At 38.6% G+C, this 25,996-nt stretch overlaps 1 protein-coding gene across 1 annotated transcript; it reads left to right on the top strand.

The window, feature by feature from the left end:
* The first annotated feature begins 452 nt into the window (after window positions 1-452).
* On the top strand, window positions 453-25,996 carry bace1 (beta-secretase 1). The gene is given in 11 exon segments (XM_028465473.1): window positions 453-1,230; window positions 14,430-14,518; window positions 14,602-14,818; window positions 15,582-15,719; window positions 16,765-16,899; window positions 16,983-17,084; window positions 20,605-20,754; window positions 21,582-21,753; window positions 23,373-23,480; window positions 23,483-23,520; window positions 23,522-25,996. Coding segments are annotated over 11 exon segments (1,551 nt in total). The 5' UTR covers window positions 453-918; the 3' UTR covers window positions 23,612-25,996.

Raw genomic sequence — 25,996 nt, 5'->3', positions numbered from 1 at the left:
GGGTGTGTTATGGCTGGACGGATAGAAAACAACATGGTAGGAAAAATGAGTAACTCTTATAGAACATGAATCAAAAAGATTATTAGGTAAACAATATGTTCAACTGCTGCTGTTATTTACCGAAAGGTCAAATATCTGAAGGAAGGATAACCCTATTATAACTTTTCATTGTATACAAGTCTAGTACAGTGTTTTATTTTGAAAGTGTTTTTGAGGAAGTTGCTTTGCAGTGTGTGTTAAAGCCGCTAAAAGGATTGAAAACATGGCGGGACAAATGAGTAACTCTACAGAACATGAAACAACAATATGGTAAACATTATGTTCTACCGCTGTTGTTATTTACCGAAAGGTCAAATATCTGAAGGAAGGATAACTCTATAAGTTCTCATTGGATACAACTCTAGTACGGTGTTTTATTTTGAAAGTCTTTGAGGAAGTTGCTTTGCTGTGTGGTAAAAGCCGCTGGCTTGTGCCATTGCTGTGTCTCGGATGCAGCGGAGTAGATGGAGGATGAGGAGGAGGTGAGAGACCGGAGGAGGGCGAAGAACGGAATGATCGGCTCGGGTAGGGAGCGAGGGATGTGTCTGCGGTGCTAACCTGTCTGAACCACGACGGTTTACGTGAAAGATGCTCGGTGAAGTCGACAAAGGCCTGCGGTTTGGAGAAGCTGGAATATTACCGTAGTCTCACATAATCCTGGTGCTGCTGTGGGGGACGTTTCATTTCTACTGGAAACTGCTTGATATTTTCTCATCATGGCGTATTGCGAGCTATCAAACCAGTTGTTGATGTGTCATTAGGCAGTAGATAAAGTCAGTGACCCCCTGCTACTGACCGTGGTCCAGCTGCCATCATGGCTTTAGCCGTCATTTTAGCTCCATCAGCACCTGCAGTGTGGAAGTGAAGGGAGTGTCGTGAATGCATCACCCGGGTTTCACTATGTGGGCCTCGACGCCTCAGCCTCGCTGGATGGTGTCTCTGTTCATGTGGACGGCTCTGAGTTTGTCCAGCAGCGGTATGTCCGTCTCTGTGGGGTCTGCGGACCTGTCCCCGGCCATCCGTGTTCCTCTGCGGCAGGGCGCCCACTCTGAGGCGACACCTGCAGTCCCTGCTCGCCGCCGGAGGGCTGCGGCTTCCGGCCTCAGCTTCGTGGACATGATTGACAACCTGCGTGGAAAGTCCGGCCAGGGATACTACGTGGAGATGGCTGTGGGCTCCCCACCACAGAAGGTAACATTACAGCACAGCATCTATGTAGAGCAGCGATGATCAACTCTGTCACAGCGGATCACTGTATCTGAAAGAGAAAGACCGATGTGGATTTTTTTAGGGCCGATGCCGATTTTTTTTTTCATCTGCCTTAGCTGATGACCGATACGAACTGCCGATTTTTGGAGCCGATGCTACTTTTGCTCCCTCACTTTACATCATAAAAATACACAAAGGTGTGAGGTAGAACGACAAGTACAAAATATTTAACAACTATTAAAAAAGAGATGTCCCGATACAACTTTTTCACCTAGGATATGACACCGATATTGCAGCTTTGCGTATCGGCCGATACCGATATTGATACGATATCTGCATGAGTCATACATACTGTTATGACTTATTTTGTAGTGTGGAATGTTAGAAAAGGCTTCGTCAAGTGATGTTACTCAAACAGAGAACATTAGTCAGCAACAGTTAGTTACTGTGTTGGAATGTGAACCACAGTCACCTACAGATGGAAGCGCTGGAACGGAACATTTTATTGGAGAGCTTATATTGGTGATGTAGTCCGATAAAATCCGACATTTCTTTTCTGGCTGATATCGGACCGATATCTGATATCAATATTGGATCAGGACACCTCTAATTAAAAGCAGGTGATGTAGAACAAGAACAAGTAAAAAAAATATTTAACAAGTATTAAAAGCAGGTGATGGAGAACAAGAACAAGATAAAATATTTCTGCTCTCTGTAAATAATGCAGATCGGCGAACGCAGCAGCCCGCATCGGCCGATGCTGATACACGTAAAAAACACAAAAATCAGCCGATAATATCGGCCGGCCGATGTATCGGTCTATCACTAGTATCTGATCCGAGGCCCACATGATCAGCATTCATGTAAGCATTTAGAATAATGAACAGTCAGAGGATTAACACAGGGGGGGAAATAGGGTTTTGTCATCAATTATTTTTTTAATGTCTTTGTTTTTGTTGTTTTGTCAGTTTTTTTTTGGAGTCATTATGTGTGTTTTTGTTGTTTTGGTGTTCTTGTTTTGATTATGTAAACCTTTCTGTAATTGTCTGCATTTTTGTTGTCGATTTCTGTATTTTACTGTCATTTTGTGCATTTTTGTTCATAGGTTGTGTGTGTTTTTGTAGTCATTTTGTTTGTTCACGTGGTTGTTGTGCCTGTCTCTGTTGTCGTTTTGTGTATTTGCTTTTATTTTTTGTGTACATTTTACATTTTGCTGTCGATTTGTGTCTTTTGGGAGTTATTTTTTGTATTATGCCAAACTATATATATATTCCTTCCAACGTCCAGAAATAATTTTTTTTTGTAATTTTGGATTTGTTTTGGATACCACATACAGTATGTCCCCCGGGCTGCCAGTTGCCTATGTCCGCTGTAGAGCCAACGGTATGAGGACACAGCAGAATGACTGCACTAGTTCACATTAACAAGGTCAATCTTGGATGAAGTTCACTACATCTCAGGGTTAGACTAGTTGCCTTCTTTTCTAACATCAATACCTGATTTAAAACAAGTCATTTAATCAAGTAATTTAATAGGTCACCCTGTTTGTTTGTCATGTAGTGTCACTGTGTATGTTTTAAGACAGCATAGGCTTCATAAATCAAGAAATCACAAATCATTTGCCTAAAAAAAAATATGTAAAATGTTTAAATTGCTGCTCAATTTTTTTTTTTAATCTCCACTGTAAATACACATATTTTTTTTTAGGTTTTGTGCATTGCATTGTGGGACGTGGAGTGTTGTAGACGGAGGCATAGAAGTGATTTTCCTTCACACTTACCAGGGTTGGGGTCAATTAAATGTTTTAATTACAATTCGATTGTCAATTATCTATGCTCAATCACAACGTAATTATACAGCAATTACGGTTCTAATTCCAATTCCAATTATTATTTCCCCCTTCAAATAACTTATAATTACATTCTCAATTACTAAAGTTAAATTACAATTAATCACAATTGTCGAGCCATCAATATATAAGCCCATAAAAGTTAGCATTCCTTTTGTGTTAGCTTTCTGTTAGCATCTCTTATGATAACGGGTTGGTTTTGACCCGTGTCTTAAATCATCTGTAAGATACAAAAAAAAATATTATCAATCATCCATATTGTTTCACATCTTTATGTTACCTTGTTAGGCTTCCTCATCCATGAACATATTGGTATTTATATTTTTGATGTGTCTGTATGCCATTCAATTTAAATGTTTAAATAGTAAAAAGATCCTCAATTTGATATGAAACATATTGTAACAATTGTTAACTACGTAGGCCTATGTATAAGCCATAGAACTATAACACGGTTCCCTGGTTTTCATTTGGTTAATTGTAAATGACAGTTTGTATTGAATGTTCATGCCAATTACAATTAAAAAGTCAATTATCTGAACTCAATTACAATTCAATTACGATTAGAACAGCAACATTTTTTCAATTATGATTACCATTATAATTATGTCATAATAGTAATTAATTACAGAGACAGTTACAATTATGATTGACCCCAACCCTGACATGAGAGGACACCATCTATGTTCTAATTTGTTCCCAGATACCACCTCACAGAGTTTGCATCTTTTTGTGTAAACCCCAAAATGAACACCCGCCATTGTTTTAGTGCAATTTTCAGTCCGTGAAAACTCCAGGAATGTGTTGGGGAGTCACTTTGGCAGTGTTTTTTTTTTTTTTTTTTTTTAGGGACAAACACAAGAAATCACTGTAAGAATGAAGTCAAACACTTCTATACCCTCTGCATCCCACAATGCAATGCACAAAACTTTTTCCAACTATGTCAAAAAAAAAAAGTCAGTACAAGTCGCAATTTCAACCTTTTACTAATTTTTCCCGAGCAAATGATCTTCAATTTATCAATCCATACACTATGTTTTTATCAGATAAAACAGATAAAAGAAAATGTCATCTCCATTAGCTTTAAGTTAAGGCAAGGCAAGGTAAACCTGGACAGGTGACGAGTCCTTCAACACAAAGTGCACAACCTATATCATTATTTTAAAGTAGTGGTTCTAAATTTACTTGATTGTAGGGAGTGGATTTTTTATCAGAACTTCCCTAAAGCTTGGGAATGACATATTAGCAGAGGTGGCAAAAAGTACTAGTATTCAGTAGTACTCAAGTAAAAGTATAAATACTTGAAATAAAAATGACTAGTAATAGTACAAGTATGGAAGTTGCTCCCTTACTTGAGTAAAAGTAAAAAAGTACTTGCTACTACATGTAACTACGTAAACAATTCAATTAAATGTCACTTCAATAATAATAATACAGGGTTTACCTGGAGAATTTAGCACTCATTATAGATATAATTTGTAAATAAAATGTTAAAGGAAAAAAAATGCTCAGTTAAACCCACAAAAAACATTGTGGCGTCATCTTCGAAGGTCTTAAAAGTAACCAGCTCGTTTTTTAAATGTAAGGACTAGAAAGTACAGATATTTTTGAAAAAAAGTAAGGAGTAAAAGTCAAAAGTCAAAACTTCACGTGAAGTACAGATACCAGAAAAAAGAACTTAAGTACAAGTAACAAAGTATTTGTACTTCATTACTTGTCACCTCTGCACATTAGATACAGGCGTGCAGATTAGAGGCCAAGGGAAAATATTTTAAAAATTCAAGACTGTGGCTCTCTAAGAAGAAAGAAAAAAAACTGTAGCACAAAGGCTTTGGAATCCTTCATCTGTGTCTGATTTAGAAGCAAACATTTCAAATGAAATCCTCAGTCGACAAAAATACTTAACAGTGACTATGTGTGTTTGGTCTGGCCTGTGGCTGGCCTTGCAATGACAGATGGCTTGTGTGTCTGTGTGTGTGTGTGTGCGCGCGCGCACTAAAGGACAGAGTCAGATAATGGCACCATTAATTCTGCAGAGTGAGGGCTGCCAGCTGGGTGCAGCTGTGGTATGAACACAGAGGGTGACGGTTGAGGAAGAAACGATTAGCGACGAGCCAGAAGTAAAGGATGCTGGGAGATGACAGGACAGAGGGGGAGATTTGAAGAAGGAAAAATGTGAATAAAGATTTGTAACTGATTGGATGAATTTAGGAGGAGTTCCTAAAGTGCCACACCACACACACGTGTTATTTTTTGCTTTTGGGCCTGTCATGGCAGTCCTGGCCTAATGACAAGGGCTGCACGATTATGGCCAAAACGATAATTACAATTTTTTTATTTTAATCAATGATATGATCAAAATTATTTACCATTTCGGAAAAAAAATCTGATTTGAATAAGAATTATACAAAAAAAATAAATAAAAATTAACCCAAGAATTTAAAATGTACCAAAGGCTAACTGAATACATTATTACAGAGTGCAGAGCCTGCATTTTAAATGTAAATATTGCAGAACATCAGGTTAATTTAATCATGGCAACCAAAATTATCAGTATTAAAATTAGATTAATTGTACAGCCCTACTAATGACTGTATAAACAATGTATTTAAATGTAAAAATAACACAATATTATATAATATAAAAAAAACCAAAATTCAACCACAATCTGTTCAGGTTAAATGAGCAGTGGCTGAACCTTCTACTTTTTGTTTTAAGGTGATGTTGAGCCTCAGGCATCTGCAGAGATAATGCTAACGCTACATGTGCTGCTGCTGCTGCAGTGAACGCTGCATGAAGGGCCTGGTGGTCGACGGTTGACACAGTGAGCGACTCCTTTATGGCGCGTTCACATCAAACGCGTCAATAGCATCAAAAGCAGCAGGTGTACATTCACAATACATGGTGGACGCGCTTTTAGGGAGCGTCGGAGGTCCCGCTGTGCGTCCCGCCATCCTGTGCAGCGCGTTTTGAAGCTTTTGCGCACAGCGGACACTTTTGACATGCGGCCGACGCAGGAGTTGGGATTGTTGAACTTTTGGGGCATATCGCGGCACGTCGACCAATGAGGAGCGTTCCCCAAACGTGAAGTATTCAGAATATTGAGAAGAAGTAAAACAACACTAACCTGAGGCGGAGACAGATGGACAGGCACTCTTCTGCTGGAATAGAGCGCCTGTAGTTGGTGTCCTGGTAGGAGATGCGAGCGCTGATGCAGGTCAGCAGGTCGTCAAACTGGGCACGGGAGAGACGGAAGTAACCCTGAAAGCGACTCTCGTCCGAGCGCAGCTCTAGTGAATCCAGAAACAGCTCCGAGGACCAAGCCACTCTCTGGATAATGTAGAGCCGATGAACAAGAGTCGGAGGCGGAGTGTTCAGCAAGAAACTCCAAACTTTACTCTCCACTCACCCACACTTCTCCATAGCCCTCTGACATCACAGTGCACACACTGAATCACACCAAAATACATCCTACCAGAAACACCACCTTCTTAACACAATGTTCCCACAACTTCACAATCACTGGGTGAATTATGAATGTAACTGATCGCCACAATATCAGCCATTGTATGAACACCGCAGGCAACAGAGAAGCCCCTTCCCTCGACTCGCGTCCCAAGCATCTTCGACACTGGTGACAAGCGTCTGTATCCAATGAGCACAAGCATCCAACAACACGCGTGTAGCATGATTTTGACGCCCGAAATGTGTTTGGCGTGAACGTACCATTAGAATATCTCCATCTGTGTTAAAGCCACACACTAAACCCCAAAGGTGGATTATTGATCAATTCCTCCTTCACAGGCTTCTCTGTTCTGTTTGCCTGCTGGTGCACGTCGCGTGACTTCACAGACAGCTGACAGTCGGCCTTAACGTCTTTAACATTAAAAGCATTTTTAAAGCAGACCCTTATAAAGTCTGCCGTGCTTAAATACAATGAGTTATTTCCTTGTATCGATACAATTGATTGATTACCTTTTGAACCGATTTTAAATAAAAAAAACTTCATCCGGGAGGCCTACGAGCCGAGCACAGATTGATGTAGTTGGATCGTATGTCACGATGTGGGGATATGGACCCAAATGCAGAGACAGGTGGGGGCAGCAGACAGGGAGAACGTTGGTAATAGCGGTCCATCTTTTATTTTTAAGGTAACAAAAAACAAAATCCCAAAAGGCACGAGGAAACAGCAAGGAGCAGGAAACAAAACACAGCAGGACAGGAAGTGGACGACAAATCAGCGATCATTCTGTGTCCAAGCACTCAGCTAAAGAGTGCAGGAGGCCTGATTAGGAACGGGCCACACCTGGGTGCAAAACATGAGGCAGCTAATCACTCACGACCCAAACACACTGACATCACTGGGAGGTGGAGACACAAGCAGGAATATCTGGAAACACAAAGACAAGAGTTAACACAAGAGGCCAGACTCAAAAACAGAATAAACTAGAGCACTTAGAGAGCACAGACCTCCGCCATGTAACTCATTTCCACCTATATTGTGATTTAAAGAGTACAACGTGCACTTCCCTACCACTACTACATTACCCATAAGCCACCGCAAATTAACCATAAGCCACCGTGCTTAAAGGAGCAGGCACATCCACCCATATTGTGATTTCCACGAGTGGTATTTTCTCATTTCTCGTTTTCCTTGTCCCATTATAGTTAAAGATACTGGGCTTGTAATCGGAGGGTTGCAGGTTCGAATCTCACCCGGGTCATTGCTGTGGAATGTTGTGCAAGTCCCTTAAACCCTAACTGCTCCCCAGGCACTGCACAATGTCTGCCCACTGCTCCTCGGGGATGGGTTAATTTCAGAGGACATCATATATGTAATAACATATCTGATGAATACAGGCGAAAGCCCAGATGTAATCTTTTTGAACATTTCCTGAAAATTTCATCCAAGTCCGTTCATAACTTTTCAAGTTATTTTGCTAACAAACAAACAGACAGACGGAGGTAACAAAGGCAAGGCAAGGCAAATTTATTTGTATAGCGCATTTCATACTCAAGGCAACTCAATGTGCTTTACATGATAAAACATTCAATTGTTTAAAATCAATAAGAACATTTAAAATCATCAGTAAAATCAATTAAAATCATCAGTAAAATCATCAACAAACACATTACATCACAACAAGACCAAAAATCTCTCTCTCAATCATACGCAGTAGAGAAAAAAAGTGCCTTTAACTTTGATTTAAAAATGTTCACATTAGATGCTGACTTCACCTCTGCTGGAAGTTTGTTCCACTTCTTTGCAGCATAACAACTAAAAGCAGCATCACCATGTTTACTGTGAGCTCTGGGCTCCACTATCTGACCTGTGTCCATAGATCTGAGAGACCTGCTGGGTTCATACCTGACTAACATGTCACTGATGTATTCTGGACCAAACCCATTCACAGATTTATACACCAGCAGCAGAACTTTAAAGTCTATTCTGAGGCTGACTGGGAGCCAGTGTAAAGACTTGAAAACTGGACTAATGTGCTCTGACCTCTTTGTTCTGGTTAAGACCCGAGCTGCAGCGTTCTGAACCAGCTGTAGATGTTTGATGCTCTTTTGGGGGATTCCTGTCAGAAGACCATTACAATAGTCCAGTCTGCTGGAGATAAAAGCATGGACCAGTTTCTCTCCTTCTGAGCCATTAAACCTTTCACTCTGGAGATGTTCTTTAGGTGGTAGAAGGCTGTTTTTGTGATAGTCAATCAGAACACCAAGGTTTTTGACTTGGTCTTCAGCTTTTAAAGATCGAGACTCAAGATAATTGCTGACAGCAGTCCTCTTTTCCTTGTTACCAAAGAAAATCACCTCCATCTTGTCATGGTTTAGTTGAAGGAAGTTTTCACTCATCCAGCAGTTTACTTTTTCTAAGCAGTCACACAACACCTCAATGGGACCATAGTCATCTGGGTTCAGTGATAGATATAGTTGTGTGTCATCTGCATAGCTCTGATAATCAACCTTACAGTTCTGTAAAATTTGTCCTAAAGGAAGCATATAAAGGCTAAACAGAAGGGGTCCAAGAACAGAGCCCTGAGGAACCCCACAGGACATTGGTAATCTGTCAGATTCAAAGTTTCCAATGCTTACAAAATAGCTTCGCTCCTCCAAGTATGACTTAAACCATTGCATTACTTTTCCATTTAGTCCAAGCCATGTTTGCAATCTGTGCAACAAAATTGTATGATCTACAGTGTCAAATGGAGCACTTAGATCCAATAGAATGAGAACAGATACTTTTCCTGAATCAGTGTTCAACCTTATGTCATTGATCACTTTGATAAGAGCAGTTTCAGTGCTGCGATGAGAACGAAAACCTGACTGAAATTTATCAAATATTTTGTTGAATGTTAAGAATTGACTCAGTTGGTTGAAGACCACCTTCTCAATGATCTTGGCCATGAATGGAAGGTTGCTGATTGGTCTATAGTTAGCCAGTATAGAGGCATCCAGTGTTCTCTTTTTTAACAGAGGTTTCACAGCAGCTACATTCAGGGATTTTGGTACGGTGCCTGATTGGAATGAGCAGTTAATTATCTGACACAAATCAGTGACAATTGACTTTACAACAGTTTTAAAGAAGTTTGAGGGTATTGTGTCAAGGCATGTGATGGATTCAGCTGCTGTCTCCTTTATTGTTTTTGGGTTCACTGTAATAAACTCTAACATTGTAGTTGACTCATCCCTCAGTGGTTGAAGCTGTTCAAGCTTTTTGTGATTTTGCTGGTTTGTTCTGATGTTTGACCTTATTGATTGTATTTTTTCATTGAAATATACAGCAAATTCATTGCATTTTCCAGCTGACAGTAATTCAGGGGCTATCTGATCTGGGGGGGTTGTGAGCTTTTCAATTACAGAAAACAACGTGCGAGAGTTGTTGACATTTTTGGCAATAATTTCAGAAAAGTATTGCTGCCTTGCTTTGAACAAGCCATCATTGAATTTTCGCAGACTTATTTTGTATAGTTCTAGATGAATTTGGAGTTTTGTTGATCTCCATTTACGCTCAGCTCTTCTACAGTCAGATTTCAAATTCTGCAATTTCTCAGTCCTCCTCCAACAAAGACTCTCAGAAAAACAAAAGGAGGACCACAAGTGCTGCACACAAACAATAACAGATCCTAACGTCTTAGGAATATAAATCGATTCATTGATCTAATGGATGTTCATTAATAGGTATTGTCCCAGTTTTAAATAAAATAAACTTAAACAAAACTTAATTATTTCACCCTTATCATTCACCTGTTTTATGGGGAAAAGTATTGTGAAAATGTGTGCTATTTTTGCATTTCAGGAGGTTAATGTTGGTATCTCTAGATTTTGTGAAAGATTTGATTTCTGTCTTCTTGCTAAACATTCAACTTGTTGAGGGGGGAAATTCTTTAATAATGTCTCAAACATGCATGTCATACCATGTCATGCTTAAATAATTTTTGATAAATTTGCTGTAAACACATTTATTAGTGATTTTTTTTTTCTCTCTCTCTCTGTTTTTTTAAATTTTTGTTTTAGGAAGAGATTATCATGATTTCTGTACTGTTTTCCCGAGATCATGGATAAACATGATGATGTTGTTGTTAGTGCCATTGTTAAAAAAAGGAGGTGAAAATGATTGATTTCCCTTGAAGTAATTGCTTTAGAATTCCCTGTAACTAGTTTATCTACAACTAACTTTGATTTTCTATCTGCTACTTACTTTTTTACATGCGTTGTCTGTTTCCAACCTCCAGGCTGTTTCTCATGGTTCTTCATTCACATATTCGCCGACTGTTTTGACTGAAGCTTGAAAATGTGATACCCACCAGGAGATGCAGACGGAGAGGGAGAGAGGGAGTAGAATGGGTAACCTGAGAGGCAGGGAAGATTGGATTAAAGGGCGTTTAGGTCATCAGGAAGCATCACAGGACTCACTATAGCACAGCAACTGATACAGAGAGGACTTGGCTGATGGCAAAGAAGGCATGGGAATTGGGAATATCGATTCTTAGAACTGCCGTGTTGAAATACGTTTTGGGGATTGGGTCAAATGTAGAAAAGATATTTATAGTCTACTTCTAAGACATTTATGTGTGGAAACCATCCTGAATAGGGATGTCCCGATACAGCTTTTTCACTTCCGATACGATACCGATATTGCAGCCTTGCGTATTGGCCAATATCGATCCGATACAATAATAGCACGAATCATACAAACTTTTATTACTTATTTTGTAGTGTGGAATGTTAGAAAAGGCTTGATTATTAAAAAAATGCATTTATTATAAACCAATGGATTGCATGTAATTAACCTTTTAGAATAAGAATATTCTTTGATTGAATAAACAAAATTATAAAAGAAAATAGAAGATATTGAAAAAATAAATTAAAAAAAACAATATAAATTATATCAGAAATTTTAGATGCAGTCCGATAAAATCCGATATTCGTTTCATGGCTGATATTGAACTGATATTCAGTGTTGTTCGGCATTCATGGTCTGACTTAGAGGTCCAGTATTATGCTATTATTCACCCAACTCCCTTTGTTCTAAGAACCCCAACAACATACCTGTAGTTTTTGAGGTTTATTTTCCCAAACTCGCCTGTTGTCTGGAGTTTTAGCCTGAAAAGTCACTTTCATACTGTTCCTAAAAACAGGCTGTTGTTTGGGTCCTGAGTAACCATAAACACACACCCGCTTGTCCTACCGCTACGTTGCATTGGGTCACAAACACGTCAGATCATCCCATCCTTGAGTCTCGATCTCTAAAAGCTAAAGACCAAGTCAAAAACCTTGGTGTTCTGATTGACTCAGATTTTACATTCAGCAGTCAGATCAAATCTATCACAAAAACAGCCTTCTACCACCTAAAGAACATCTCCAGAGTGAAAGGTTTAATGACTCAGAAAGATCAGGAGAAACTGGTCCATGCTTTTATCTCCAGCAGACTGGACTATTGTAATGGTCTTCTGACAGGAATCCCCCAAAAGAGCATCAAACAGCTACAGCTGGTTCAGAACGCTGCTGCTCGGGTCTTAACCAGAACAAAGAGGTCAGAACACATTACTACAGTTTTAAAGTCTTTACACTGGCTCCCAGTCAGCCTCAGAATAGACTTTATAGTTCTGCTGCTGGTGTATAAATCTGTGAATGGGTTTGGTCCAGAATACATCAGTGAGATGTTAGTCAGGTATGAACCCAGCAGGTCTCTCAGATCAATGGACACAGGTCAGATAGTGGAGCCCAGAGTTCACAGTAAACATGGTGATGCTGCTTTTAGTTGTTATGCTGCAAAGAAGTGGAACAAACTGCCAGCAGAGCTGAAGTCAGCATCTAATGTGAACAATTTTAAATCAAAGTTAAATGCACTTTTTTTCTCTACTGTGTATGACTTAGAGAGAGATTTTTGGTCATGTTGTTGATGTAATGTCTTTGTTGATGATTTGAATTGATTTTACTGATGATTTTAAATTTTCTTATTGATTTTAAACAGTTGAATGTTTTATCATGTAAAAGCACATTGAGTTGCCTTGTGTATGAAATGTGCTTTACAAATACATTTGCCTTGCCTTGCCTTGTCATAAAGGGATGATACGAGGCGGTATAATGACTACTAAAAGTGAAACTGATTGCGAGCGCTCTTCGGTTAACTTATTCTTATAGGGTAGGAGGAGCCAGGATTGTCAGTGGGAGGAGTTTCCGCGTTATGATGTCACAACGCAAGAAAAATCCAAGACGCCCATTTGGAGCTGACTTTTTACAAAATGTGGAATAACAAGGGAGGGAGGAAACAGAACTTTTTCCTCTTTGGCCCTCTGAATGAGGCTAAAAGATTGTATATCACTGTAGCAAAACATTATAAAGTGAATTTTTAATATTAAAAACCATGGCCATGACAGTATGCACTTTTCTGTCTTTGTTTTTTTTATGATAACGTATAACTTGAAGTGTACCTAAGTGGTGCTCATAAACAACCAAAGTAACAACCAATAACTGGACCATTTGCATTTTACAATTAATGATGAATTGATGTTAGGTTTTTATGAATAAATAATAATAGATCAAATTAAAGCTTTTTGAAAAGTTATTTTCTTAAGAATATAATTCAGTAATAATTAAGGCATGTTTTGTCCAAAGACTGTAGTGCATGAGCCGTTGATTTTTGTACGTCATACAAATGTCAAAGTATCTCAATTAGGTATTATTTAGTTGTGCATCTGGTGTTTTGGGCAGTGATAAAAATCGATAATTGACTAATCCTGATTTTTTTTTTATTGACAATTATGAATTGATATCCAAAGATTATTTGCTTTTTTTTTCAAATTGTAATACAAAACAGACTCCTCCTAATTTGGAATTTTAATTTAACCATACAGTATTATACAGTAGGTGCTGTGAGGTGTTCCTCAAATGAGAAGTCAAATATTTCAGGAGCTGACTGATGTTAAATTGAAGATCAATAAACCGCAATAATCATAAATCGGATGGATAATTGTTAATAATCAAAAATCGGTTTTTAATTGATGTGAAACAATCTGTGATTAGCCACCATTAGCTGCCAGGGTCAGCAGCTAATGGTGGCTCCACAGAATCAACCCGAATCCCCATGCAGTCGTTTCACAGATTAATTGACATTGAGGGCGTACATAATATTTAAATGCAATTTTAGGTCCATCACAAATTAAATTGAGGAATATTCGTTGCAGGTGTTAATACTAGTATGCCACATTCTTTGGCATATTTACAACAAACTGAGAATAACTTCTGCATCAGAGTTTTATGACGAAACAAAGCAGAACTTAAAGTTAATATCCGGTGTTTCTGAGAAACATCTCAATGTCCCACCCTTAACAGCTCCACTTTCTCCCATTGCCTCTCTTAATCTACCAGAAGCCACGCCTCTACTTTTCTGCATGTGCATCACGGAACATAACAAGGTCGCATCGGGTTGCATTGATATAGGTCTATGGGTCAGGTAAGAGCCAAAATCATATTTACTTGTTGTGACGCGAGACCTTGTTTCCGTGCACAGTTCAACATTCACTTTGATTGACAGTCTTCGCTCCAGGAAGTCAAAACCTATTGGCTGGGCGTACTCGGCGATCGTATAGCGGTCTATAGGACGAGGAGGGACTTATATATATTAATGTATATGAATGACCTCCAGCATTAGACCATAGTAAAACAGTAGTTAGGTATTTTTTCACATTTCAAAAGAATCATACATGAACATAGATTTCTCAAAAACTCCAGATATCCGCTTTAAGGTTCAAAAGTTAAAAGTTTCTGTCTGGATGTTGTAATATATTTGTGTCTTTTTGCTCTATTTCTTTTCACCCTTTAGTTGAACATCCTTGTGGATACAGGAAGCAGTAACTTTGCTGTTGGGGCAGCCGCTCACCCTTTCCTCCGGAGGTACTATCACCGCTCACTGTGAGTAGAATTATACTGAAGGTCACACTGACACCCATACTACTTTAATTTGGACACATCTTTTTCCTCCTTTCATCTTCCAGCTCCAGCTCATATCGAGACTTGGGTAGGAACGTTTATGTTCCTTACACACAGGGCCGATGGGAAGGGGAGCTGGGTACTGATCTGGTCTCCATCACACATGGCCCCAATGCCACGTTGAGGGCCAACATTGCAGCAATCACCCAGTCGGACCGCTTCTTCATCAATGGATCCAACTGGGAGGGGATACTGGGACTTGCCTATGCTGACATCGCCCGGGTAGGAGCTTCATGTCACTTCATTCTTTGAGATTTGCAAAAGAAATCTTATGATGAAACAAATTTGGGTTTTGTTCCATTAGAAATGATCAAACACAAGTGTCCAATGATATGTTTCCATGGTTACACTGTCAAAGGTCCCCAGTTGTGCAGTGTGTGTAATGTCTCACACCTTGTTCCGTGGGTTTTTGGGACTGACTTTTAGGTCCTTCCACTAGTTTTTCTCAGTCTCAATTGTCTTGATCCTTTCAATCTCTCCAACTTGCTTTTTCATCATTTCAACCCTAATGATTTCTGAGTTGCTCCATTTTAAAAGATTTTTATGCAAGTATGGAAAATATGGAAAAGTATGGATTTTGAATTAATAACTTATAGGATTAGAAAAGTATGGAAAACGGAAACTATTGAATGGAAAAACATGTTTTGAAGACTGTTAGCACTGACTACTTTTGATTACGTCTTTTTTCTGTTTTCAATAACTGCAGTATATTGTTTTAACAAATGTATATTTTCGTATTCCTGTATGTCATCGTATTTTGTGTTTGTTTTGTAACTGCAAGCTCTTCTACTTCCGCTCAGCATTATTTATAAGACTTTTTCTTTCATTTATTTTTTTGGTAAACTAGAGTAGCATGTAGTGACAATGAATGGGAGAGAAGATGATAAGTCGAGCGGATCTACCAACAGAATGGAGCTAACAACAGTGACTGGTTCAGCCTACACAGAAACACAATTAGCAGGTTTCTTCTGTCTGCTTTTTTCAGCCTGATGAAAATTTGGAGCCCTTCTTTGACTCTCTGATTCGGCAGACCGTTGTCTCCAACCTATTCTCTCTGCAGCTTTGTGGCGGCGGCTTCACCCAAAACTCCTCCCTGGGCAGCGCTACAGTTGGTGGCAGTATGGTATGACACTATTGTTACCGTTAAACTTTATTTTGGTTATTATTCTTCCATCTTACTTCTACTACTCCCGTATTTTTCAACCGATTCCAACAAGTTTGGTGTCAAAATGTTCAAACAATTTCTGGCCATTCTACTACTGTATGTATTAGCTTTTTTTTTTTTTAACCTTTTAAACTGTTTATCTTTTAAACTTTTCATTTTCCCATCCACTTTTTCAATATTTTACACCTTCAACTAATAACTTCAGCTGGTCAGCCATTCTTCAACTGATTTCAACCTTTAATATGTTCAGCTGTCTGTTCACTTTCAACTAAGACCTTCAACCCATTTCAACTTTTTCAACCTTAATGCTGATGTTCAGCTATTGCTAGGTTAATGCTTAGGTAATGCTAGGTTAGTGCTAATGCTAGGCTATTGCTAATGCTAATGCTATGCTAATGTTAATGCTAGGTTAATGCTAACACTAGGATAATGTTAATGTTAGGCTGATGCTAACATAGGCTAATTCTAGGTTAAGGGTAGGCTATTGCTAGGTTAATGCTAACGCTAGGCTAATGCTAATGCTAGGTTAAGGGTAGGCTAATGCTAATGCTAGGCTAATGCTAATGTTAGCCTAATGCCAACACTAAGCAAATGCTAGGTTAAGGGTAGGTTAATGCTAACGCTAGGTTAATTCTAATGCTAGGTTAAGGGTAGGCTAATGCTAGGCGAATACTAATGCAAAGCTAATACATTGCAGGCCAGCACCTGCATCCTCACTTGCATTTGTTTCAGGAAATGCAAATATTCTTTATTTGTGGATTTAGTCTGGAAATCCCAAACCAAGAAATACTGTGGACTTCATTGAATGACAACTAGAAAATACATGAAAAATAATACAAATATTATGAGTATTTTAGTTTAAAAGCAGCATTTGGTTGTGTTCAAATTGATGGATTTGGTTTGGATATGGATATGTAGAACTTGAATGTAAAGAATTTCATGCACTTTTCCCTTGCCGAAGTTTAAGCCAATTTGTGAAGTGCTTTTTTTCTTCTGACTTTAGATCATCGGAGGTTTGGACCAATCTCTGTACGTAGGAGAGCTTTGGTACACGCCCATACGCAGGGAATGGTACTATGAGGTCATCATTGTACGTATTGAGGTGAATGGACAGGACCTCAACATGGACTGTAAAGAGGTACTTTTTTTTCTTTCTTTTAATTCAGTAAACAAGAAGATAAAGAACATCTGCAAGAAGTGAATATTAATTGTTTTTTGCAGTACAATTACGATAAGAGCATTGTGGACAGCGGCACGACTAACCTTCGGCTGCCCCGAAAGGTTTTCCAGGCTGCAGTCAAGGCTATTGAGGCGGCATCTTCGGTTTGTTCCTACTTCACTGCCGTTACTTTGCCTTTCATATTTTTGTTTATTTTTTCTGCTATCCTGGTTAGATATCATCGTGTGAAGGTCAGTGATCCTATATTTGCACACACTGAGCATTTTTACTGAGAAAATCAATTGTACTTTTCGAAGGAAGATAGATGAGACCTTGGTGTCGGTCACCCTACTCGCATTTTTGGACCTGGTGCTAATTCACTAACAGATAACCTGAATCTGAGTCAAAACTCACTCAGTGTTCCAACTTCAGCCTCTGGCAACTTCTGTAGAGATCAGTGGCCACGGTTACCAGAATTAAGGTGTTCTGCTTCATGTTTACATGGAAATAATAATTCCGAATTGAGGTTTATATGGAAAACACATTTATTTGCCTTTAAACTCTATGATGACCCAAGTGACATTTGTGAAGCTCTGTGGCCTTGTGTTTCATTTGCCGATGTCCGTGTGTCCGTGTTAATGTCGGCATGTTCATGCTTCTGTTCCGCCCATCAACTATTTTCATTATATCCATATCTTCTACATATCTTAATAAATAAATAGTCTTGGCTCGAAACCAACGCTTGCTTCGGGCGGATCATCGTGACAGGACGAACATGCGCAGAATGACCAGAATTAATTTAAAGCGGAATTAAACGTTTCCGAGATTGAGAAATTATTTCATTCGGAATTAAAATCAGAATAAACTCGCCACTTAATTTAGATTTAAGTTTAATTCGGAATGGCCATTTACAAGTGTTTACAAGGTCAGTTTAAAGAAGATTTAATTTTTATTCAGAATTTAAAGGGGAATAAAGCTCTCAAGTAAACGTGGCCAAGGAAGCACAAATGAAATGCTACAGAAAAGGTGACAGTCTGTCATCCTGCAGCTTTTGAGATGAGCCACTATTAATAATGATAATAATGAAGGCGGACAGACTTATTACAAGACGACAAGCTAAGCTACGTGCATGCACCTGAAAAACACATTATTTCCTTGAGGTAATTCATAAAACCACCTGTTTAAATTCTGTTGCTTACATTAAGTAAAAATGAATGTTATTATTATTATTATTATTATTATTAATAATAATAATAATAATAATAATAATAATAATAGTTATAAGCACTTTTAAAAAACTCAAAAGTTGTGTGCAACTTTACAGTTGCTTAGAAGTTGAACAATAACAAAGGTAAATACAGAAAATATGTAACAAGCATTAGTTAAAAGCTAGTTTATAAAGGTGAGTTTTGATGAGTGATTTGAAAGTTAGAGGGCTAGTACAGTGTTTGTGGAATAAATCTTCCCTGCAAAAAACGTCCTGCTTTTACAAGACAGTGAATGACAGTCCCTGTGTCTTTATACAAGGGGTGTACATTGTCATGAATCTGACGATATGATAGGATTCACGGTGTGCTTGTCACAGTGTCATATATGCTGATACTACGCAATGCGATATACATTGCAATATTAATATTTACAAATTTCACCTTTACAAGTACAAAATGGTATGAAGTACAATGTATTTCATTTTATTTTAAACTTGTGAGAACAAGTGAATGGTAACTAAGTGTAATTCAAGTACCGATATCAAAAACAAGTGGCATTATTATTTACTTATTTTATATTTTTGTACTGTAATATGTGCACTTGTATTAATCCTTACTTAATTTACAGTCTTTTACTTAATTATGTACATTTTTCTTTCTCTTTTTTTCTTTGTTTAGTTTTTTTTTTTTTTTTTATTGTAATAATTCTTGAGCTTCTGTAACAAAAGTAATTTCCTCCTGGAATAAATAAAGTACTTCTGATTCTGATTATGATATGTTTTTCAAAACTGTCAAATTACATTTTTCAAAAAAGTTTTAACTTTTGCTTTTACAACAGATTCTGATTCTGTTAAGTTTTTATATTTTTTTTTTCTTTTTTAAAGTAACCACATACATCTATAAAAGTGCCCAGTATGTTTTATGAAACCAAAATGCAACTTCCAAGCTAAAATACATTGAGGAGTGAGGTAGTTTAACAAGGTCTGATGTGGGGGTTTACATGCATACATTACTGCAAATAAATGGTTTTTCTGGGCGACCGTGGCTCTGGTGCTGGAGGGTCGTCTTCTGATCGAGATTATATGTCGAAGTGTCCTTGGGCAAGACACTGAACCCTAAGTTGCTCCCAATGGTCGACTAGCGCCTTGTATGGCAGTCCTGTCCCACTGGTGTGTGAATGTGAGAGTGATTGGGTGAATGAGCTGATCTGTAAAGCGCTTTGGGACTGCTTCAGTGTGGTTATAAGGCGCTATATAAATCTAGTCCGTTTACCGTTTATTAAAGGCGGGGTATCATGTTTTTTTCAGGCACTTAGTACCATTCTATAGCATACTCAAATAACTATGCTACCCAAATCTTTTGGGAAAAGGCAGCAAATATTTAAAAAAAAACTTAAAAGAAATTTCATCCAAAAGAGGGCTGTTTTCTTCGCAGTCAAAAATATATATTCTCGCTGAAGGCATTTTTAAAAACTAAAGGCAGGCAGAGTAAACCGATCGACACGCAGTTATTTCTCAGCTGTTTGCTATGACTGCAGCTGTTTGACGGAGCTGGTAGCGAGGGAGGGGTATGAGTTTTATTTACATTTTTATTTTATTTTTTATTTTAATGCGTACATTAATGAGTACAGACAACATAAGCCATGGGTTTCTTACGAAAGTATTTAAAATAAGTCAATTAAAATCTAAATCTGCGGAGGCGGGTGCTGTGGGGCTGAACTAAGGAAGAGAACATAGGAGGGGGAGGGGCTCTGCTGTGGAGCGGTGGGTGGGTAACTTGGCTGGTGACGAAAGGTCCGAGGCGTCTCCAGGAGGTGGGGGCGGTCCTAGGAGGACTCAGGCGTAGCTACACCTAAAATGGATGTCGTCAGAGTTTTTAAAGATTACTCAATGAGCCAAGGCAACACTCCAGGCACGTTTTTAATGAGGGAATGACGTAGTAACATGATATAAATCTTGAACAAGTCGATTTTGCATAATATTCCCCCCCCCACCCCCCACCCCTTGAAAAAAAACATGATTTCAAAAAATTGTTCTGGACATTTTTGGATTAATACATATCGCGTGATTAATATTGCGATATATTGGTGAATTGTTTTTTTTTTTCTTACACACCCTTTCTTTATACGTATAATTTGTGGGAAAAGCTGCAGGAAAAAGGAAAAGTTGTAAATGTATCCCTGTCCTACAGATTTGGCACAGTCAAAATATGTATCAATCATCATTAAAATGAATGAGAAAATGTACAGTTGACGGATGTGCTGTGCACAATCTGTCGCGTACACCATCAGCAATCTGAAGGTAACCCCAACACTCCTCTGAATAAACAGAACCACACATAAGCCTCATGGACTGTTTCTAAGTAAATGGTTAAATTTTCCTTGACCATTTACTTCGTAAAATCTCGTGTCCACATCTGAGTCGGATTTGTAAATCATGCAAGAATGAACTAACTAAGGTGACCTCCTGTTTTTCAGACGGAACAGTTTCCTTCAGGATTCTGGCTCGGGGAGCAGCTGGTTTGTTGGCAGGCTAGCACGACACCATGGCACATCTTTCCTGTCATCTCTCTCTACCTGATGAGTGAAAACCGCAACCAGTCCTTCAGAATCTCCATCTTACCACAGGTACGCCATTTGTACAGTTGTTAAAGCAGGAAGCGCTGCTGTGTTTGTTACTTTGACTTCTTTCTGGAAACAACTTCCCATTGAATTTTTCACAAATCCTTGAAGGAATGTATTATCACTCAACTTTATTCATATTCCTTTCATTACACACATCTTGAAGCGCACAGTACTTTAATCTCATTACTAACCAGTTAAATGACTTTAACACTATAGAAAAATATAAACACTTTATTAAATCTATTGATTAACACCAACCTTCAAAGAACCAGTGTGCAGTTTTATTTTCTGTGTGATTTTTATTCCTGATTTCTATTGGGAGTGTCCCAATCTAACTTTTTATCTCCTGTTACAATACAAATATTGCATAATTGAGGATTGGCCAAAACCAATATAAATCCGATCCGATACAAGCACGAATCATACATACCTTTATGACTTTTTTTTAATAAAATTGAATGTTAGCAAAGGCTTAATTCATTTTACTCAAACAGAGAACAATAGTCAGCAACAGTAGGTAGGGGAAATACTGACCCACTAACCACTGGTTTACAGAACGTTTAAAGGGGCAGTGATATGAAATGTTCACTTTATAATGGTTTTACTTTTAAAGTGCAAAATAACAATTCCAGATGAGTTCATTTTTACTGTATTGATAGAAGAGTCTGGAATGGACTGCTTGTACTGGACTGTTATATCAGAGATTTTAAATGTAGGCCGATATAATCAGATCAATTTATTGATTTTTTTTTTTTTTGCTGATATCGGCCCTTTTTTCCGATATCAGTATCAGAGCAGAAACCCCTAATTTTCATCTTTTTCCATTGAAGCAATACCTGCGGCCCGTGGAGGATGTGGCCTCTGCCCAGGAGGACTGCTACAAGTTTGCCGTGTCCCAGTCCAGCACGGGTACAGTGATGGGTGCCGTCATCATGGAAGGCTTCTACGTGGTCTTTGATCGTGAAAAGAAACGCATCGGCTTTGCAGTGAGCACCTGCCATGGTAAGGAGGATAGTGAAATAAATCCAGGGTTCTCACCAGCGCTGTTGAGCGTAGGGGCCACTGACATTGTGATTTTGATCCCCTATGCTGTGATGTCACCCACTACGCTTTGTTTCACAACAGTGTAGGGGGGGGGGCTTTTCTGTTGTTTTTTTCCTTTTTTAATCATAAAATCATCCTAAAATGTTTGTTGTATACTCTTTTTCTAAATCTGCAATAACCCAGAAACATACGTCAGCCGTCACCGTCTATTTAATACAGGCGATTTGCCCGGATGCTCTCGTCTTCACTGAGGATCCCGAGCTGCCCCCGATGTTGCCTGTGTGCATCCTCCGCTTTGTAATTAGAGGTTGAAGATATGGGATTTTTCACAGGCCCGATGCAGATACGGATTTAAAAAGAAATTCAGCCGATGGCCGATATTTGCGGCCGATATACTTCTTTTTAAAGCACATTGATTATGAAAGACAATTGAAACGCTCATATGATATAAATGTGTCAGTCAGGCGGTGGCTGCAGGCTAGGATATCCTTGTCCTATTATATCGGCTTTTTTTTGTAAACCTATTGGCTTCTAACCTCTCCCATGCACATGCTATTATTATTATTACTTTTTTTGTTGTGTGTATATTCATACATCCGAATTGATGTTTTTTTTAAGTTCCTTCTTTTTTCTTTTGATGGCAACCCTAAGTGCTAAATAAATAATAATTTTTTAAATCTTGAAAAAAGTCCAAATATCAGCCGGCTGTATATATCCGGTCGACCTCTATTTGTAACCCATAATTGTCGTCCGATATAAACAGTGTGCTTCAACACCGGACCTAGCTGGCTCGTCATGTTTTATATCTCGAGACGGATTATTCTAGATGCACGCGAACGGCTGTAAATACTGTCTGGGTTGAAACGGGTGTCAAGCTTAAAGAAACATCAGCTTCATTCGGGGTCGGGTTTGGCCGTGTTCTGTTCAATAATAAACAGTGTGCTTTAAAATCTGAACAAAAACATTCAACTAAATAAAACAATAGAAAAATATAAAATGAATGAGTTGGGGGGGCGTGTCCATCACAATCCCAATATTACTGCAGGTCCCACATATTACCTAATTCATATTTGAAAAGCGTGTCTTGGAATCAGTCTTTTGAATAAAATGTTATTTCTTGTCTCCACAGTGTCTGTGAGTATTTATTAGTGGAGGACCTACTGTATACCTACTAAGCATGAGTAACTCTCTAACTACGTTCATCATCACCTTCACCAATTCACCAAATAACTTTGAGCTTTAAAGGAAGGCAGTAACAAAGAAAACTGAACTTTATCTTTACTTCACAAAATTTGGCCCTCAGAGTTATAAATTTCAAAATTTTCCGCAGGGGGGGATTCCCCCGTGCCCCCCTTACAACACGCGCAGTGCTCGCTCGCGCACCACGCAATCCCCCTACGCTGTGAAATATTCCTGGTGAGAACCCTGAAATCCTTTGGTGTTTTTTAATTCTGCAAACAAATATTGTAGAACTGAAAATATTAACTTATTCACATTTCAGGAAAAAGTGTTTTAAAAAAGTTAGCGGTAGATTATACATTTTTTTTATTTTCAACTTCTTCCATTATTATTCTTAGTGCACGACGAGTTTCGCACAGCCTCAGTAGAGGGCCCTTTCCACGGACTGGACCTGGAGGACTGCGGGTACAACATCCCCCAGACGGACGAGTCCACACTCATGACCATTGCTACATCATGGCAGGAATCTGCGCCCTCTTCATGCTGCCCGCTGTGTCTCATGGTGTGCCAGTGGCGCTTTGCTCGGTGCATCCACCCACACAGAGACTTTGCAGATGACATATCTCTCTTAAAGTGAATTTCAGGTGCCTGCGGTGAAACAATAGACATACTATTGTAATGCAGGACAAAAAGGGGGACAACGCCCCACTAAGTGTAGATGCTGTCAAAAAAAAAGAATTTGCCAGGAATAGGATGAGTCATGATAAGTGCTAGAAAACAATGCAACTCTTGCTTCTCCTCATGTTTGTTTGTGAGGATGACATCAAGCTTTTTCTGTCCTGAGGGACGACAGAACGACTTTTCCTGATTAGACTATCTATGCAGATAACCTATGTGACAAATAATGTGAGAAAATCAGAAACCAAACCCTCTTCTTTGTTTTCATGTTCATTTTCACTCAGAAATGAAGTTTGCACCAATATTAAGCATTAAGGATCTTAGCGGAAGCAAAAGAAATGCAAACACAGATGAAATAGCTTTGAATCCAGATTCATTTGTGCACTGTGGCTAATGTTTCTATGGGATATCCAGATAAATCTGCTGTGTTGTGGCTTTTATGAGTGTGTGAAACAAACGAGATAGGTGTGAGCATGCCTGTACGTGTACACAGCTGTTCTGTTAGTAAAGATGATTATGCATAAATTTTAAAATGAAACAGAGGAATGGAATCTATGAAGTGACACCCATGTGTATATCCCTGCAAGAGCTCGGCCATGCTAAACACAAAAAGCATCAACAAACGAGTCAGTTGACGAAACGTCGATGTGTGACATCATTCACATTGTGGAAATCAGTTCACTTTCTTCATTCATTTGCCTCTATTTCCTGACATAAACTATGTTCATTATGGAATTTATATTATGGCCAGAAAAACACAAGTGCAGTGCAAAGTACTGCAACATTTAAATGTGTCAATTTGTCGATGTAGCTCATATTATAAAACCTGGTAGGGCTTCTTCAACAGCCATATAGAATCACTGACTTGGGATTTATACCCGCTTGGGTGTAAGTAACACACCTAAAAGTATCCTAACGTTGTAACACTAAACCATACTGTGTCTTATAAAAGAGACATTTTATATGTCTCTAAACATGCCGTAAATACAATCAACTCAGAAGTAATCCTATTTATCTGTCAGGCGCTGGCAGCACTGTGAAACCAATAAAGTACTTATTGTCAAAAAAAAAAAAAAAAACACAGTTGCATGGAGTGCTGCATGGGTTTTGAAAAGTTTGAAAATGATTGAAAAAAAAAAAAATGTACCGGTAAGGCTCTTTCTTCAGTGTTGGGATCCAACTTCAGGTTTTGAAGAGAGTTGACACTCAGGCAACTGTTGATAAAAAAGTCTTTATTCCACCCTGGCTACAGAACCATAAAATCATACCAACAATGTTTTCAAGCCATATGGACAGGTTTTTATGATTCTGTAGCCCATGTGGAATGTAAGTACTTATTGTAACAGTGGAGAGAATTATGGTGTAGTTATTCTTCTTAAAATAAACTTATGGTAATGGAGATTTGTTTGAAAAGTAATGGCATGGTACAGGGGTCCTGCAACCTGTGGGCTCTGGAGCTCATTGTGGCTCTTTGACTCTTTCGCAATGGCTCCCTATAGCTTTAAAAACATATTTAAATAATGAATTGTTATTTCTTACAGATGGTATTAATGATTAATGACATTAAAATAAAATGATGGCAAAACAAAAAAAAGAAGTCAAATTGCGCAGTAAGTCAGTCATCTTCCGACTTTACCTCCTGCATCATCGACAGACCCGTCACCTTTCTTTACACCTGTGGCTAATCTTGAGTTTTAAATCCCTGCTAAAATAACTAAACTAACAAAACGTCTATTTTGGAAGAAAATAGAGATGGTATTTGTGTGGGGAAAGATTTATTTAACTGTCAACATGCCGGCTTACTATGCATGCTTGCTATGTTGCAAGAAATTGGCATGTGTTGAGCGACATGATCACGTGTTCTCAAATTCAAGTTATATTTTCTATCCCATCAAATCCATTAATTCATAAAATTATTTGTTATTATTTTAACTGTATATTATTTTATACACTAAATTGTCTTCATTAATTAAGAAGATATTTTTTTCGGCCCCTGAAGGACTTTAATCCAGGTGAGATTCGGCTAAATGGCTCCTTTGAGAGTAAAGGTTGCAGACCCCTAGCGTGGGACGTGGGTTGGGAACCAGAGGGTTGCCAGTTCAAGTCCCGGTGCTGACCAAAAAAACGGAAGTTGTTCTGGCAGCTTAAGAGGTGCCAGGGCACTTCTCAGGCACTGTTCCCTTGAGCAAGGCACCGAACCGATAAAAACTGCTCCCTTCATTGTAAAGCGACTTTGAGTACCCAGAAAAGCGCTATATAAAAGTGATGTATAATAATACATAATACATTTCTGTAGCTTTGATTCCAACTTTACTTCACCCAAAAACACAGTCAGTACTGTAAA

The sequence above is a fragment of the Gouania willdenowi genome, chromosome 13, assembly GCF_900634775.1.
Source record: "Gouania willdenowi chromosome 13, fGouWil2.1, whole genome shotgun sequence".
Classification (NCBI taxonomy): domain Eukaryota; kingdom Metazoa; phylum Chordata; class Actinopteri; order Blenniiformes; family Gobiesocidae; genus Gouania; species Gouania willdenowi.
Note: the sequence above shows the minus strand (reverse complement) of the source record. Positions and strands in the feature narration are given on the sequence as shown.